Source organism: Balaenoptera physalus (assembly GCF_965194825.1).
Source record: "Balaenoptera physalus genome assembly, chromosome: 3".
NCBI classification, from domain to species: Eukaryota; Metazoa; Chordata; class Mammalia; order Artiodactyla; family Balaenopteridae; genus Balaenoptera; species Balaenoptera physalus.
The window spans coordinates 59,637,342-59,654,047 of NC_138890.1; the positions used below are offsets into that span (position 1 = coordinate 59,637,342).

A 16,706-nucleotide genomic window follows, 5' to 3' on the forward strand; every position below is an offset into this window, starting at 1 on the left:
TGAAAGGAAATACTGTCTTTCCCCTGATTAATAAGGATTCATGTATTTGACTCTCATACATAAAATAACACCATTTTAATATGATTATAACTTTATGTGTGATTGAAGACATGTCAGTATTAAATTTTTTTGTTTTTTGGTTTTTTTTACAGTCAGTCAGTAGGGGTTTTAAATTTTTGAGCTGTAACTGACATGTAACACTATATTAGTTTCAGTTGTGACACAATGATTTGATATTTGTGCATATTGCAAATGATGACATAAGTCTAGTTAACATCTAGTTAACAACATTCTTTTTCTCTTTTGAGAATTTTCAAAATCTTTGAGAAACTTCAGTTCTCTTTCTTCTAGTCATGAGTATTCAATTCCTGGAAAGTTCTATGCCTCTGGATGAGAAAATACCTATGAGGAGAAATTTTATTTTTCCCTAATCAGATTCTTTAATTGGGGACTAAATGTTTTGTACTTTAAAATAAGGTTTTTTTCTATTTCATTCAAAATAGACATAAAAATTGATGTTTGGTTGCTTCAAGAGTTTATTCTTAGCTGTAGTTAATTTAGACTTTCACAGTGATATTGCTCTCTCCCCTTTAGAACTTCCCATTCTTCTAATCTTCTTTTAATTACTCTATAGGAGGTAGAATGCTGATGTGGTTGGGCAGTGTTTATCCCAGAAGGACCATACATAATCCTAAATCATGTCAGGTTGAAATCTGAAGGAGGGAACTAAGAGAGGAAACAAAGAAAATATTTCCTTCATATATCACCATATAAATGCCAAGTAGGTATTAATTTTTTAAAAGTAGGATCGGATGGGACACCACTTTTGCTATAAAGCATTTAGAGAACATATATACATGTACTTTCTTGAGATTTTTAAAAAATGGCCCTCAGGTTGATAATACATCTCAGAAGTTAAAAAACAAATTGTCATTCTACCAAATACTTATTAAATAATCTTTTCATGCCAAATGGAAAAGCACGATCAGTTGTTCAAAATGCCTATGTTTTATTTTTTTTCTCAGTCATCCATCATAAATACACTTTAGGCAAATCTAAGAGTAATCTGACCTATTAATCTACATTTTTGTCCATTTTTAGCCAATATAAGCATATACAATGTTGAAATATTAATTGCAAATGTCAAAACAGAAAATGAATTATATGTGTAAGTTTTATTTGAGTACTAAGCCTCTAAAGGATGATACACCTTAAAATGGTACATATTAAAACATTTTTATTTATCTACTTCATTAACCACAGACAAAGCTGCTTTAGGAGTATTATAAAGAATATTACCTGACTATATTCAATAGGGTAAATTATAATATTGGTGGTTCAGAACTCTCTCTACATTGCTTTGGATATAGAATTTGAAATGACTACCTTAAATAAACCTATTTGAAATCATCATTAAAAGATAATGCGTTTATTTTTACTCACCTATTAGAAAAAGAAAGAGGCATTAATACTGGATTGAAAAGGTAGGAAGCGGATGAAAAAAGAACATGCAGGGTTAACTAGATAGAAAGTAAAATCAATATATAAACAAAATACTATATCAACTCAAGAGCCTTGACTTAAAATGACTTAAAAGAAAGCATTCGTAGCCAGACAACTTTTTGATTCTTCTGTTAATGAAACCTACGCTATTCTTGCAATTGCCTTTTTGCGCTAGTCCTGCCCAGTGTCTTGAATCAGACCACTAGGGAGAATCGGCTTCAGGAATTTAAACTCGTTTAACCCGGAGCCTCCCGTCAGACACACCTCGTACTGGTAGCTCTGGGACAGGGTCCCCGTGCCGCTGACGTCCACCAGGTGGCCCGGAAAGGGGCCCTCGGGCACCGAGCAGCGACCCACCGAGGCCGCCCCGCCCCTCCTGCACAGCCGCACCGCGACGAACACCAGCACCGAGAAGAGGAAGAGCGACGACACCGACGCCAAAGCGACCACCAGGTAGACGGTGAACGGGGCGGCCGGCGCCGCGTCCGCCGCTTCCGCTTCCGGGGCCGGCAGGTAGGGCTGCGAGAAGCCGTCCACCAGCAGCACGTGCAGCGTGACGCTGGCCGACAGCGGCGGCTCGCCGTTGTCCTTGACCAGCACCACCAGCCTGTGCTTGGCCGCGTCGCGCTCGCTCAGCAGCCGGGCCGTGCGCACCTCGCCGTTGTGCGCCCACACGCCGAACAGCCCGGGCTCCGTGGCCTTGAGCAGCTGGTACGAGAGCCAGGCGTTCTGGCCCGAGTCGCCGTCCACCGCCACCACCTTGGTCACCAGGTAGCCCGCCTCGGCCGCCCTGGGCACCAGCTCGGTGCAGGGAGCCGAGGCGTTCTGCAGCGGGTACAGCACGAAGGGCGCGTTGTCGTTGTCGTCCGCCACGAGCACGCGCACCAGCGCCTGGCTGCTGAGCGCGGGCGAGCCGCGGTCGGCGGCGCCCACGCGGAACTCGAACGCCCGCAGGGCCTCGTAGTCCAGAGACCTCAGGGCGAACAGGTGGCCGTTGTCCGGGTTGATGGACACCAGGGAGGCCAGGGGCACGTGCGGGTCGAGGGGCGGCAGCAGCGAGTAGGTGACCTGGGCGTTGGCGCCCGCGTCTCTGTCTGTGGCGCGGACGGTGCCGATGTGCAGGGCGGGGCTGTTGTTCTCGCGGACGGACAGGGTGTAGGAGGTCTGGGTGAAGGCGGGGGCGTTGTCGTTGACGTCGGACACCAGCACGGTTATGTTGTGCTGGGTTTTCAGTCTCGGTGTCCCCATATCTGTGACGGTGATGCTGATGTTGTACTCGGCTCTGATCTCTCTGTCCAGCTCTCCTTCCGACACTAGGGTATAAAAATTCTCCACAGATGGTTTCAGGATGAAGGGGAGATCGTTCTCGATGGAACACACCATTTTCCCATTGTCTCCAGAGTCTAGGTCGGAAACACTGAAAACAGCCACCACAGTCTCTGGCGAGTTCTCTGGGATAGGGCTGGTAATTGAGGACAAGGTCAGTTCTGGTGGGTTGTCGTTCACATCAACCACCTGAACTATCACTGTTGATTTTCCTGAAAGGCCTCCACCATCCTTGGCTTCTATGTCCACCTCGTAAGTTTGGATCGCCTCAAAATTCAAATATTTGATTAGTCGGATATCACCAGTAACTGGATTTAGTTGAAAAGTTTTTCTAATTTCTTCAGAAACATGAAAAAATGCATATGATATTGTCCCCAAATTTCCTGTATCTAAGTCAGAAGCTGAAACAGTGACAATAAGAGAGTTAACGGGGCTGTTCTCTAGAACTTGAACCTCATAGAGGGACTGTGTAAATTCTGGGGTGTTGTCGTTTATGTCTAAGACCAGGATGTGAACCTGGACGGTCCCAGACCTCCGTGGAGTCCCGCCATCCAGCGCAGTGAGCATTAACCTAAGCTCTGGCTGCTCCTCACGATCCAGCGCTTTGTCTAGTACTAGTTCTGGGTACTTCCTTCCATCCCTACGACTGCGTGTGAGAACGTGGAAATGGGAATTAGGAGTGATCGTGTAGTTTTGGAGACTGTTTCTTCCCACATCCAAGTCTTCAGCATTTCCCAAAGGAATTATTGTTCCTGGTGGAGTGTTTTCTAGGATTTTCAGCTGCATTTCATTTTCAGAGAATGCCGGAGAGTGGTCATTTACGTCTATGACCTGGAGCTCATTTGTAATAAACTGCAAGGGGTTTTGCAGTAATATCTGAAAATGCAGTATGCATGGCTCTGCGGAGCCGCATAGCTCCTCCCGGTCCAATTTCTCATGCAGGAGCAAATCACCGGTCTGATGGTTGAGCTGAAAATGCTGTCTGTTCCCTTTAGACACAACTTGCGCCCCCCTCGCGGCCAGTTTCCGTACACTCAGCCCCAGATCCTTTGCTAGATTGGAGATTAAAAACCCCCTCTCTTTTTCCTCAGCCACAGAGTAGCGTCTCGACTGGGACCCAGCCAGAGACCCACCCAGAAAAACAAAGAGAAACAGGACTTGCCTTTGTCTAAGAAAGCGCTCTCCTCCGGCCTCCATTGCATTTTCTGCCATGTTCTTCCGAGAAATATTGTCAAGCTAGCCTCCAACAGCACTGGGAAACGCAGTCTTTTGCCTCCTAACCTTTGAAGAAAACCTAGCGAATAATCCTTACCAGAGTCTCAGATTTGCTAGCTTAAAAATCTGCCCCGGCTCACAACCCCTAGTTTACTGCACTGAATTGGTGTGTTACAGAGTATACACAGTGCCTGCGGTTTAATCCTCCTTCTTAGTCAACAGCGCCACCGTGCGTTCGCTCACAGTTTCAAAATCTTGGAGAAGGTGATGTTTGCTGGGCTTTTTGTTTTGATTTTTTTAATCGCTTATTCTCTTTTATCAAACCGAGTTGATGCTACTGTAGGAATTTCTTCTGTTATATGGGTTAAATAAACACAATCTAGGGAGAAGAAATGCGCTCTTATCTAAAAGAAGTGACTGTCCCTGGTAGAGTCCCATTTCCATGATTTTGCGGGAGTGGACACCTGCTAGAGCTACTCACCCCACCTCCTGTAATTATTACAGAAAAATTTTTACAAGATTTTGCTCTAAGTGATGAAGTTTCGTTTTCCTACTTGTGTTTTTCTTTATTTTCCAAATTTTGTAAAATGCACACGAGTTGCATTTATAGTCAGAAAAATGCTATGAAAAGACGACCTCAAGCAAGGTGATAAAAAATTATAATAAATCATGTCAGGGGATATATCCAGAGACCACAAATGCCTAATTCCTTCCACATTTTTGCACTCACTCAAGGAACACAGAGCTTTCTCCTCTTCCTATTTCACAGTAATTCTATGATTACTGGTTTCATCTGTATTAACTCTTTAATCTGCATAACTGTATTTCACCTGTGGAAACCGATATTTATTGCGTTTGTAGAAGTTAGATGTATTGTGGTAATAAGACAGGCTATGTCTATATATCTTATATAGTTTCCCATCTAATGGGGTGAACAGAATTTAAACAGATGTTTAAACAGTACTATTATAGGAAATGTATAATGAGTGCACCGGAAGTATACAATATGCAGACCTAACTTAATGGGGGGGATTCAGAAAGTTTCCCAAAAATGTCCCATTTAATCTGGAATATGAAGGATGAGAAGAAGTTTGCCAGGCTAAAACTAAAATGGGAAGATTCCATATATAAGAAATGCAAAGGCCTGGGGACAGTAAAGCATAGCTATTCTAGATAATGAAGGTAGGACAGTGTACCCAAAGTTTAGTGTCTCAAGAGTAAGTGGGGGGTTTCCCTGGTGGCACAGTGGTTAAGAATCCACCTACCAATGCAGGAGACACGGGTTCGAGCCCTGGTCCGGAAGATCCCACATGGCGAGGACTAACGCCCGCGCGCCCTAGAGCCTGTGCTCTGCAACAAGAGAAGCCACCACAATGAGAAGCCCGCGCACCACAACGAAGAGCAGCCCCAGCTCGTGGCAACTAGAGAAAGCTGGCGCGCAGCAACGAAGACTCAACGCAGCCAAAAATAAATAAACAAATAGACTTATAAAAAAAAGAGAAACATAAATATCACCTATTAAAAAAAAAAGAGTAAGTGGGAAGAGAAGGCTGGACAGGTAGGCAGGGGCCAAATAATAGGTAGCTGGATTTTATTCTAAGAGTGAAAGGAAGCTATTTCAAGGTTTTGGGCAGAGCAGTGAAACAGCACAAATATCATGTGTTCAATATAGCTTCTTCACAATTATAAGTAATGTTATATGAAGGACCATTTATTAAATTTACTCTTAATATTAGTGATACTAAAAATAACAAAATTACACTTCTTATCCTTATGTTATCTTATTTGGACATAACTGCAAGCTATTGAAATAGCTGTTATCATTTCCAGGGGGACAGAAATTATATGACTTATTCAAGATCCTACAGGTAATAATTTGGTGGATCAAAGACCTTTGATACCAAGATACTTCTCTATATGAATGCTAAACTCAAAATGAGACCTTTAAATTTTATATTATAATTTTAATAGTATAGTTTGTTCAAATAAACATAAAATAATATAAAAATTTAAAGATAGTTTGAAGAACATTAAAAATTAAAATTCTGTTTTAATGTGTGGATCAGAAATTGAACTGCAAGAAATAAATAATAAAGAAAGTTAAATGAATCATTTAAGGAATTATGGAAGGAAAATATAAATCATAAAATTGAAAACAATTTCCCCATGTGGATTCCTTAAGCTAGTGGGCAGGAGAGAAGATTAAAATTAAGCAGAAAAAGAAAAAGGAAAAATATGTTGAAGGAAAGAGACACCAAGCACTGATAACTGCATAATGTTTGAATAACAGTGACGTTCTGTTAATAGCCAAAAATTAAATCAGAGAGCATTTAATTCCAGCAAAATTTGTCCTGTGAGTATTTTAATGTATTTGAGTGTCAGTATATCACAGATGAAATAAAGACATTTCTTTCCTTCAATCAGTCATTTAAAATTTTTATGAAGAACCTAGTCTTGCAGTCATTGTGCTAATCATGCAATAAATGGAGAGCTACTGAGAAACATAACTCAAGCACTAAAAAGGAAACAAAAAAGCATTGAAAAGTCTAGGAAACTGAAAGGGGGAAAATGGAAGTAGTCAGCGAAAAAAAAAATAGAATGAGCAAACCAAGATAAATATTTTTTCCATGGGCTTATTTCCAATTGAATCATAAATGCTTCAGATGTTTTTTTAAAATGCAATGCCAAATTACATATGAAGTTTCTAAAATTTGGTCATGGACAAAGACATGTACTCTCTCAGATCTTTTGGATTTTAATGAAGTACTCAAAGAATAGATGGTTTTAAATAATTAAAACAGATTTTTAAATGGATTGAAACAATCAGAGATTTTAAAATTTTTAATAAAAAGCATGAATAATTAGCATGTCTGCAAATGACTGGACATTGCTATTTATTTAACTACATTTTAGAATATTGGTAGTTGATTTATTGAAGACTTTTAATGTGAACGATTTGTAGAATCCAACAGTCAAGGTTTTCACAATCTCTAAAGAATCATAATTATCAGGTATGAACATTTTAAGGAAGTATATATTTAGAAAAGTGTGAGGGGTGCTTTGTTATTCATGAATGTACCTATGTTAATGGTTTTAGCCAATGTGAGTTCACAAGAAGGAAGTTAAACTAGCCTAAGAGAATACTCTATACAAACACAAATATTCGGGGTAGGAAAAAAGAATAACCCTATGTACTTATTGCAAACCTTCAAAAATGTAGGACTGCAAAAATTACCTAGGGACTGTGGAAGATGAATTTTGAAAAAAAGTGCTCTAAAAATTAACGACTTCAGAAAATACAAAATATACTTTCACACATTAAATCGAATTAAGTTACAGTGATATTAACAGTAAGAAAAGAAAGAAAATTTGCATTCATTATACCACAGAGCAGCACATCTAGAAACACCAGTAACATGCACTGAATTGGAATAAGATGGTTACATTTCAAATACAAAGAAAACAACTCCAATGGGCAAGGCAGTAAAAAAGGACTTTCCACAATTTAACTGAGACTAGGCATCATAGACCCTTATTCAAACTTAACTGAATTCAAAACTATTCCTGAAACTGGGGTTTGCCTCACTAACCCTCTCCTCATCCTGAGTAAGGAAGTTTGGGATAATCGGCTTGAGGAACTTGGAAGTCCCGGAGCCTCCCGTCAGACACACCTCGTACTGGTAGCTCTGGGACAGGGTCCCCGTGCCGCTGACGTCCACCAGGTGGCCCGGAAAGGGGCCCTCGGGCACCGAGCAGCGACCCACCGAGGCCGCCCCGCCCCGCCTGCACAGCCGCACCGCGACGAACACCAGCACCGAGAAGAGGAAGAGCGACGACACCGACGCCAAGGCGACCACCAGGTAGACGGTGAGCGGGGCGGCCGGCGCCGCGTCCGCCGCTTCCGCTTCCGGGGCCGGCAGGTAGGGCTGCGAGAAGCCGTCCACCAGCAGCACGTGCAGCGTGACGCTGGCCGACAGCGGCGGCTCGCCGTTGTCCTTGACCAGCACCACCAGCCTGTGCTTGGCCGCGTCGCGCTCGCTCAGCAGCCGGGCCGTGCGCACCTCGCCGTTGTGCGCCCACACGCCGAACAGCCCGGGCTCCGTGGCCTTGAGCAGCTGGTACGACAGCCAGGCGTTCTGGCCCGAGTCGCCGTCCACCGCCACCACCTTGGTCACCAGGTAGCCCGCCTCGGCCGCCCTGGGCACCAGCTCGGTGCAGGGAGCCGAGGCGTTCTGCAGCGGGTACAGCACGAAGGGCGCGTTGTCGTTGTCGTCCGCCACGAGCACGCGCACCAGCGCCTGGCTGCTGAGCGCGGGCGAGCCGCGGTCGGCGGCGCCCACGCGGAACTCGAACGCCCGCAGGGTCTCGTAGTCCAGGGACCTCAGGGCGAACAGGTGGCCGTTGTCCGGGTTGATGGACACCAGGGAGGCCAGGGGCACGTGCGCGTCGAGGGGCGGCAGCAGCGAGTAGGTGACTTGGGCGTTGGCGCCCGCGTCTCTGTCTGTGGCGCGGACGGTGCCGATGTGCAGGGCGGGGCTGTTGTTCTCGCGGACGGACAGGGTGTAGGAGGTCTGGGTGAAGGCGGGGGCGTTGTCGTTGACGTCGGACACCAGCACGGTTATGTTGTGCTGGGTTTTCAGTCTCGGTGTCCCCATATCTGTGACGGTGATGGTGATGTTATATTCGGATCTTGTTTCTCGGTCCAGGGCTGTGTTTGTGACTAAAGTGTAAAAATTTTCAACAGAGGGTTTAAGAATGAAAGGAAGATCATCTTGGATGGAGCAAACCATCCTTCCGTTGTCTCCTGAGTCAGGATCTGAAACGCTGAATACAGCAATTACGGTCTCCTGCAAGTTTTCTGGGATCTCACTGATAAGCGTTGACATGGTCAGTTCCGGCGGGTTGTCATTCAAATCCATCACTTGGACAAACACCACACAACTGCCAGAAAGGCCCCCACCATCTGTCGCCTGAATATTTAATGTATAAGTCTGAATAGATTCAAAATCCAGTTCCTGTGTTAAAAGGAGTTCTCCTGATTTTGCATTTATTCCAAATGTTTTCCGAATATCCTCAGATGCTTGGGAAAGTACATAAGATATTTCTCCATAGGTTCCAATATCTAAATCTCTGGCAGAGACAATGGCAACCTGGGATCCAATGGGGCTGTTTTCTAGGACATGCACCTCATAGTGCAGCTTTGCAAACTCGGGGGCGTTATCATTGATGTCTAAGACTTCAATGCGGATTAGGGCGGTCCCAGACCTGGGTGGAATCCCGCCATCCAGCGCTGTGAGGGTTAATCTGATCTCAGGCTGTTCCTCTCGATCCAGTGCTTTGTCCAGCACCAGCTGTGGTAATATTGTGCCGTCGGAACTGTCTTGTAATTTAAGATGGAAGTGGGAATTGGGGCTGACTGCGTAGCTTTGGAGACTGTTCCTTCCTACATCTAAGTCCTGGGCACGCTCTATTAGGAAAGTAGTTCCAGGAGTGATACTTTCTGAAATTTTCAATATTATTTCTTTGTCTAGGAAAACTGGAGAATGATCATTTATGTCCCTAATCCGTAGCTCAGCCTGGAAAAACTTCAAGGGATTTTCCAGTAACATCTGGAAAGGTAGTACACAGGGCTCGGTAGGGCCACATAGCTCCTCCCGGTCCAGTTTCTCATTTAACAACAAATCCCCGGTCTGCCTATCAAAATGCAAAGGCATTTTTTTCCCTTTGGAAACGACCCGGGGGGTCCGAGCAGCTAGATCGTCTACCTCCAGCCCCAAGTCTTTCAACAGATTGGCCACAAAGGAGCCACTGTCCATTTCCTCAGCCACTGAATAATGCCTAGGCTCAGAACCAGCCTGAGCTATGCCCAGCAAAACAAAGAATATCAAGACTTGCCTTTGTTTCAGAAAGCATTTCTTTATCTCTCCTGCCTCCATCGCTCTCTCGTCTCCCAGCAAACTTGCCCCAGCTCGGATTCACGTTGTCGCTGATCTATCTCCCAGTATCACTCAGACACTGGGATAAGTGGAGATGCCTAGGGCCCTGATTTCCCGGAGCAACTGCCTTAGAAAGCCTCCTTTTCCTGCTTGCTTCTTTAGCAGAGCATCTGGCTAGAGGAGCGCAGACTGGTAGCTTTCTTCCTTCTACTTCTAATGCTGCAGCGCCACCCTGCGTCCTTTCCGAGTGTTTATTTTTTCCAAAACATAAAGGAAATCCCAATCCTTTCTTTCAGACTGATGGCAATCTAAATGGAATATTTTCAAGTAGTGTCTCTCAATGTACCGAAGTAACAATAATTCCATATTATCTAAAATCCAGTCCCTAATAACTTTTTAAAATTATCCTTCCATTATCCTCCCCCAGTTTTCTTCAACTTAAGAATTCATATTCACTCTTGAATTCCTTTTACAAATGCACTTATTTTCTTAACCACTTGACATAAGGAATGTCTTAGAAAATTTGTTTTTAAACCAAGTTGCATGATTGTATTGGTATTACATCTATTTATTCTAGAACAGTCCCCTGTATTTTATTGATACTGAATTTTTTGAAGTGTCCAGATCAGTTGTCTTATAGGTAAACAAAAGATAAAAATAGCTAAGGCATTGGTACTTGTTGACTATAACAATTAGCTATGCTTCAGAAGAAGAGAAAACACTACTGAAGATAGAGCAATAAAACAACAACTATAGCATTATTCAGAAAGGGGGTGTTTCCTCTACTTTTTACCCAGAGCCCAAAAAGCAAGAATGCCAAGGGTGATAGCTGTCTCCACATACTGTCTTGTTTTTAGCTTCAAAGAACCTAATTTAACTGGAGATAAAGTGATGTTAAAGAGATGTATCTCCCATCTCTCTGTCTTGCATTAGGTTGGCAGAGCATGGGGATTTTTTTTTTTACATCCAATGGAAAGAAAATTCTGGAAGGAAGGACCAAGGCATTTTCTTTTTATTCCAGAGTTCTGAGATAATCCTTAAAGAGGTGAAGTCTTCTTCTGGAAGTACTGTAGGATGAGCAGGTAAGTGTCAACATCACCAATTTTATGGAATTGTCATCCAACATCTTTTATATGAAGAAAGGTATTTCTGAAACTATTTCCTATGTAAATTGCCTGAATGTTTGCCATGTAGCCATGAAGTTGCCTGGTAATTTTCTTGCAGTGGATGTTTATAATGCACAGATATGAGTGGTATTTAAAATGTGTGGTCAGTATGCACTAGAGATTGGAGAATTCAGTGAGACTGGAGAATTCAGCGAGCCTGGAGAATTCTGTGAACAGCTCCCTAATGTACTGAGATTAAATCTTTAGCAGGCTTTGACAACCAGGTTGCTGAAGAGCATGCATCTCAAAGGTTGTCACTGATTGTCACGATCTGGACCTTTGGAGGTCTGAGACTAGTGTTGATACCCACCATTCTCTTCTGTGAGAGTTAAACTTACCATAGGTTGTTCTTCATCCAGTGATTTTCCCCCAAGAATGGGAAAATTACTTACCCCGCTATTGCATCGCATATTATTGTGAAATTAAACTCCCTGTGTGGTTTCCAATGGTGGAAAATTCAACCAAATCTCAGGCACATCCCCATGCACATTCTGAAACATTCACAAGAATTTTTCAAAGGGGCAACATCTCAGATTCATAGATTTTTCTCAGAAAACAAAAAAGTTTACAGGTAACACTTGGAAATGTATAGTTTCTATAGGTCTGGCTTCCTATTCGGGAGGAAAGGCTCTTCTGTGGGCGTATCTAAAATATTCTTTGATCTCTTAATAGTTTAGATCCACCCACAGAAGAGCCTTTACTCACTAATCTTTGGTCAGTTTGGAAACCACCTTGCTCAGGTCTGTCTGCCCGCCGCTACGCAGACACTCCCCTTTCCGCTGCAAGGCCAAATCTCCAGGAACCGGCTATAAAAAGCAGCCTTCCTTTTCCTGGACTGTTTACGCTACGCCCAGGAAGAAAAGGAAAACTCACCACTTGCCTTTTTTCTGCCAGATTTTCTCTCAGTTTCCAGCATAGCTTCTTTGACTGCGTTGTCTTTAATGAAAGAAGCCTTCGGAAGTCGTCCAGTAGGGATAACATCAACATATATCTAGTTCCCATTTGTTTGAAGAAAGGTCTAAAATCTCAGCTTGCTGCCGACGTTTTCCAAGGCGCGTCGACCCCCAGCCCCTCTCAGTTTTGTCTTTTCTAAAATGGAGTCTGTGGCAAGCGCCTGGCTCCACCTCCATTTTTAGCCTGCAGCGCCGCCAGGCGTCTGAACTGAAAACCTGGTTTGTACAGCGCTTTCCCTCAGAAACTGTCAAAAAAAAAAAAAAAAAAAATCCACCTTCGTGTCACGTGGTCTAGTGGCACAGTTCTTACCTCCTGATAGTTTAAATTACTTCTCCGACTTTTGGTTTAGCTAATTACACTTTTTAATTAGTATACGGCTTTATTATCAGTCAGCTGTACAATTTCTTTTGAGAGTGACTTGAATTTGATTTCTTCCATTTTAGACAGGCCAGTCGTTTGGCTGTACATTCACTGAGTTTTTAAATTCATCGGCAGGTGTTTATTACACACAGATTAATTTCAGGCACTGTGAAAGGCATTAGGGATATAAAATGGAATAAAGCCTGGTACTTAAACCCCAAGAGGTTACAGCCTAGAAGGAAAGTAAAGCGATAATTACTGTAGTGAGTAATAAGTGCTAAGACAGAGATTTGCACAGGCACTCTGAAGTACTCAAAAGGAATATATTTTTTTTAAACATCTTTATTGAAGTATAATTGCCTTACAATGGTGTGCCAGTTTCTGCTTTATAACAAAGTGAATCAGTTATACATATACATATGTTCCCATATCTCTTCCCTCTTGCATCTCCCTCCCTCCCACCCTCCCCATCCCACCCCACTAGGTGGTCACAAAGCACCGAGCTGATCTCCCTGTGCTATGCGGCTGCTTCCCACTAGCTATCTGTTTTACATTTGGTAGTGTATATATGTCCATGACACTCTCTCACCCTGTCACATCTCACCCCTCCCCCTCCCCATATCCTCAAGTCCATTCTCTAGTAGGTCTGTGTCTTTATTCCCATCTTGCCACTAGGTTCTTCATGGCCTTTTTTTTTTCCCCTTAGATTCCATATATATGTGTTAGCATACTGTATTTGTTTTTCTCTTTCTGACTTACTTCACTCTGTATGACAGACTCTAACGCCATCCACCTCATTACAAATACCTCCATTTCATTTCTTTTTATGGCTGAGTAATATTCCATTGTATATATGTGCCACATCTTCTTTATCCATTCATCTGTCGATGGACATTTAGGTTGCTTCCATGTCCTGGCTATTGTAAATAGAGCTGCAATGAACATTTTGGTACATGACTCTTTTTGAATTATGGTTTTCTCAGGATATATGCCCAGTAGTGGGATTGCTGGGTCATATGGTAGTTCTACTTTTGGTTTTTGAAGGAACCTCCATACTGTTCTCCATAGTGGCTGTATCAATTTACATTCCCACCAACAGTGCAAGAGGGTTCCCTTTTCTCCACACCCTGTCCAGCATTTGTTGCTTGTAGATTTTTTGATGATGGCCATGCTGACCGGTGTGAGGTGATACCTCATTGTAGTTTTGATTTGCATTTCTCTAATGATTAGTGATGTTGAGCATCTTTTCATGTATTTGTTGGTAATCTGTATATCTTCTTTGGTCTTCTGCCCATTTTTGGATTGGGTTGTTTGTTTTTTTGATATTGAGCTGCATGAGCTGCTTGTAAATTTTGGAGATTAATCCTTTGTCAGTTGCTTCATTTGCAAATATTTTCTCCCATTCTGAGGGTTGTCTTTTCATCTTGTTTATGGTTTCCTTTGCTGTGCAAAAGCTTTTAAGTTTCATTAGGTCCCATTTGTTTATTTTTGTTTTTATTTACATTTCTCTAGGAGGTGGGTCAAAAAGGATCTTGCTGTGATTTATGTCATAGAGTCTTCTGCCTATGTTTTCCTCTAAGAGTTTGATAGTGTCTGGCCTTACATTTAGGTCTTTAATCCATTTTGAGTTTATTTTTGTGTATGGTGTTAGGGAGTGTTCTAATTTCATTCTTTTACATGCAGCTGTCCAGTTTTCCCAGCACCACTTATTGAAGAGGCTGTCTTCCCTCCATTGTATACTCTTGCCTCCTTTATCAAAGATAAGGTGACCATATGTGCATGGGTTTATCTCTGGGCTTTCTATCCTGTTCCATTGATCTATATTTCTGTTTTTGTGCCAGTACCATACTGTCTTGATTACTGTAGCTTTGTAGTATAGTCTGAAGTCTGGGAACCTGATTCCTCCAGCTCCGTTTTTCTTTCTCAAGATTGCTTTGGCTATTCGGGGTCGTTTGTGTTTCCATATAAATCGTGAAATTTTTTGTTCTACTTCTGTGAAAAATGCCATTGGTAGTCTGATAGGGATTGCATTGAATCTGTAGATTGCTTTGGGTAGTATAGTCATTTTTACAATGTTGATTCTTCCAATCCAAGAACATGGTATACCTCTCCATCTGTTCGTATCATCTTTAATTTCTTTCATCAGTGTCTTATAGTTTTCTGCATACAGGTCTTTTGTCTCCTTAGGTAGGTTTATTCCTAGGTATTTTATTCTTTTTGTCGCAGTGGTAAATGGGAGTGTTTCCTTAATTTCTCTTTCAGATTTTCATCATTAGTGTATAGAAAAGCAAGAGATTTCTGTGCATTAATTTTGTATCCTGCTACTTTACCAAATTCATTCATTAGCTCTAGTAGTTTTCTGGTAGCATCTTTAGGATTCTTTATGTATAGTATCATGTCATCTGCAAACAGTGACAGTTTTACTTCTTCTTTTCCAATTTGGATTCCTTTTATTTCTTTTTCTTCTCTGATTGCTGTGGCTAAAACTTCCAAAACTATGTTGAGTAATAGTGGTGAGAATGGGCAACCTTATCTTGTTCCTGATCTTAGAGGAAATGGTTTCAGTTTTTCATCATTGAGAATGATGTTGGCTGTGGGTTTGTCATATATGGCCTTTATTATGTTGAAGTAGGTTCCCTCTATGCCTACTTTCTGGAGAGTTTTTATCATAAATGGGTGTTGAATTTTGTCAAAAGCTTTTTCTGCGTCTTTTATCATATGGTTTTTATCTTTCCATTTGTTAATATGGTGTATCACATTGATTGATTTGTGTATATTGAAAAATGCTTGCATTCCTGGGATAAACCCCACTTGGTCATACTGTATGATCCTTTTAATGTGCTGTTGGATTCTGTTTGCTAGTATTTTGTTGAGGATTTTTGCATCTATGTTCATCAGAGATATTGGCCTGTAGTTTTCTTTTTTGGGGACATCTTTGTCTGGTTTTGGTATCAGGGTGATGGTGGCCTTGTAGAATGAGTTGGGGAGTGTTCCTCCCTCTGCTATATTTTGGAAGAGTTTGAGAAGGATAGGTGTTAGCTCTTCTCTAAATATTTGATAGAATTCGCCTGTGAAGCCATCTGGTCCTGGGCTTTCGTCTGTTGGAAGATTTTTAATCACAGATTCAATTTCAGTGCTTGTGATTGGTCTGTTTATATTTTCTATTTCTTCCTAGTTCAGTCTCAGAAGGTTGTGCTTTTCTAATAGTCTGTCCAATTCTTCCAGGTTGTCCATTTTATTGGCATATAGTTGCTTGTAGTAATCTCTCATGATCCTTTGTATTTCTGCAGTGTCAGTTGTTACTTCTCCTTTTTCTTTTCTAATTCTGTTGAGTTGAGTCCTCTCCCTTTTTTTCATGATAAGTCTAGCTAATAGTTTATGAAGTTTGTTTATCTTCTCCAAGAACCAGCTTTCAGTTTTATTGATCTTTGCTATTGTTTCCTTCATTTCTTTTACATTTATTTCTGATCTGAACATTATGATTTCTTTCCTTCTGCTAACTTTGGGGGATTTTTTGGTTCGTTTTTCTCTAATTGCTTTAGGTGTAAGGTTAGTTGTTTATTTGAGATGTTTCTTGTTTCTTGAGGTAGGATTGTATTGCTATAAACTTCCCCTCTTAGACTGCTTTTGCTGCATCCATTAGTTTTGGGTTGTTATGTTTTCATTGTCAGTCACTCGTTTCTAGGTATTTTTTTATTTCCTCTTTGATTTTTTCAGTGATCTCTTGGTTATTTAGTAGCGTATTCTTTAGCCTCCATGTGTTTGTATTTATTACAGTTTTTTTCCTGTAATTGATATCTAATCTCATAGCATTGTGGTCAGAAAAGATACTTGATATGATTTCAGTTTTCTTAAACTTACCAAGGCTTGATTTGTGACCCAAAATATGGTCTATCCTGGAGAATGTTCCATGAGCACTTGAGAAGAAAGTGTATTCTGTCGTTTTTGGATGGAATGTCCTATAAATATCAATTAAGTTCATCTTGTTTAATGTAGCATTTAAAGCTTGTGTTTCCTTATTTATTTTCATTTTGGATGATCTGTCCATTGGTGAAAGTGGGGTGTTAAAGTCCCCTACTATGATTGTGTTACTGTCAATTTCCCATTTTATGCCTGTTAGCATTTGCCTTATGTATTGAGGTGCTCCTATGTTGGGTGCATAAATATTTACAATTGTTATATCTTCTTCTTGGATTGATCCCTTGATCATTATATAGTGTCCTTCTTTGTCTCTTGTAATAGTCTT

The 16,706-nt window shown here is 41.7% G+C and overlaps 1 protein-coding gene across 1 annotated transcript; it reads right to left on the bottom strand.

Moving 5' to 3' along the window:
• Positions 1–989: 989 nt before the first annotated feature.
• Positions 990–12,779, bottom strand: LOC309657695 (uncharacterized protein). Its single transcript, XM_082455519.1, has 2 exons — positions 7,590–12,779; positions 990–4,065 (listed from the first exon to the last, which is right to left on the bottom strand). Exons 1-2 carry the CDS (start codon positions 9,978–9,980, stop codon positions 1,675–1,677), a joined length of 4,782 nt encoding a protein of 1,593 aa, XP_082311645.1. The 5' UTR covers positions 9,981–12,779; the 3' UTR covers positions 990–1,674.
• Between the last annotated feature and the right edge of the window lie 3,927 nt (positions 12,780–16,706).

Bases quoted from the DNA above. Each gene is read 5' to 3' on its own strand.
- LOC309657695 (XM_082455519.1), bottom strand. From the start codon at position 9,980: ATGGAGGCAGGAGAGATAAAGAAATGCTTTCTGAAACAAAGGCAAGTC. The intron at 4,066-7,589 runs TAAGTTTGAATA...GTTGGAGGCTAG, and splicing joins GGAATAGTTTTGAATTCAGT to CTTGACAATATTTCTCGGAA.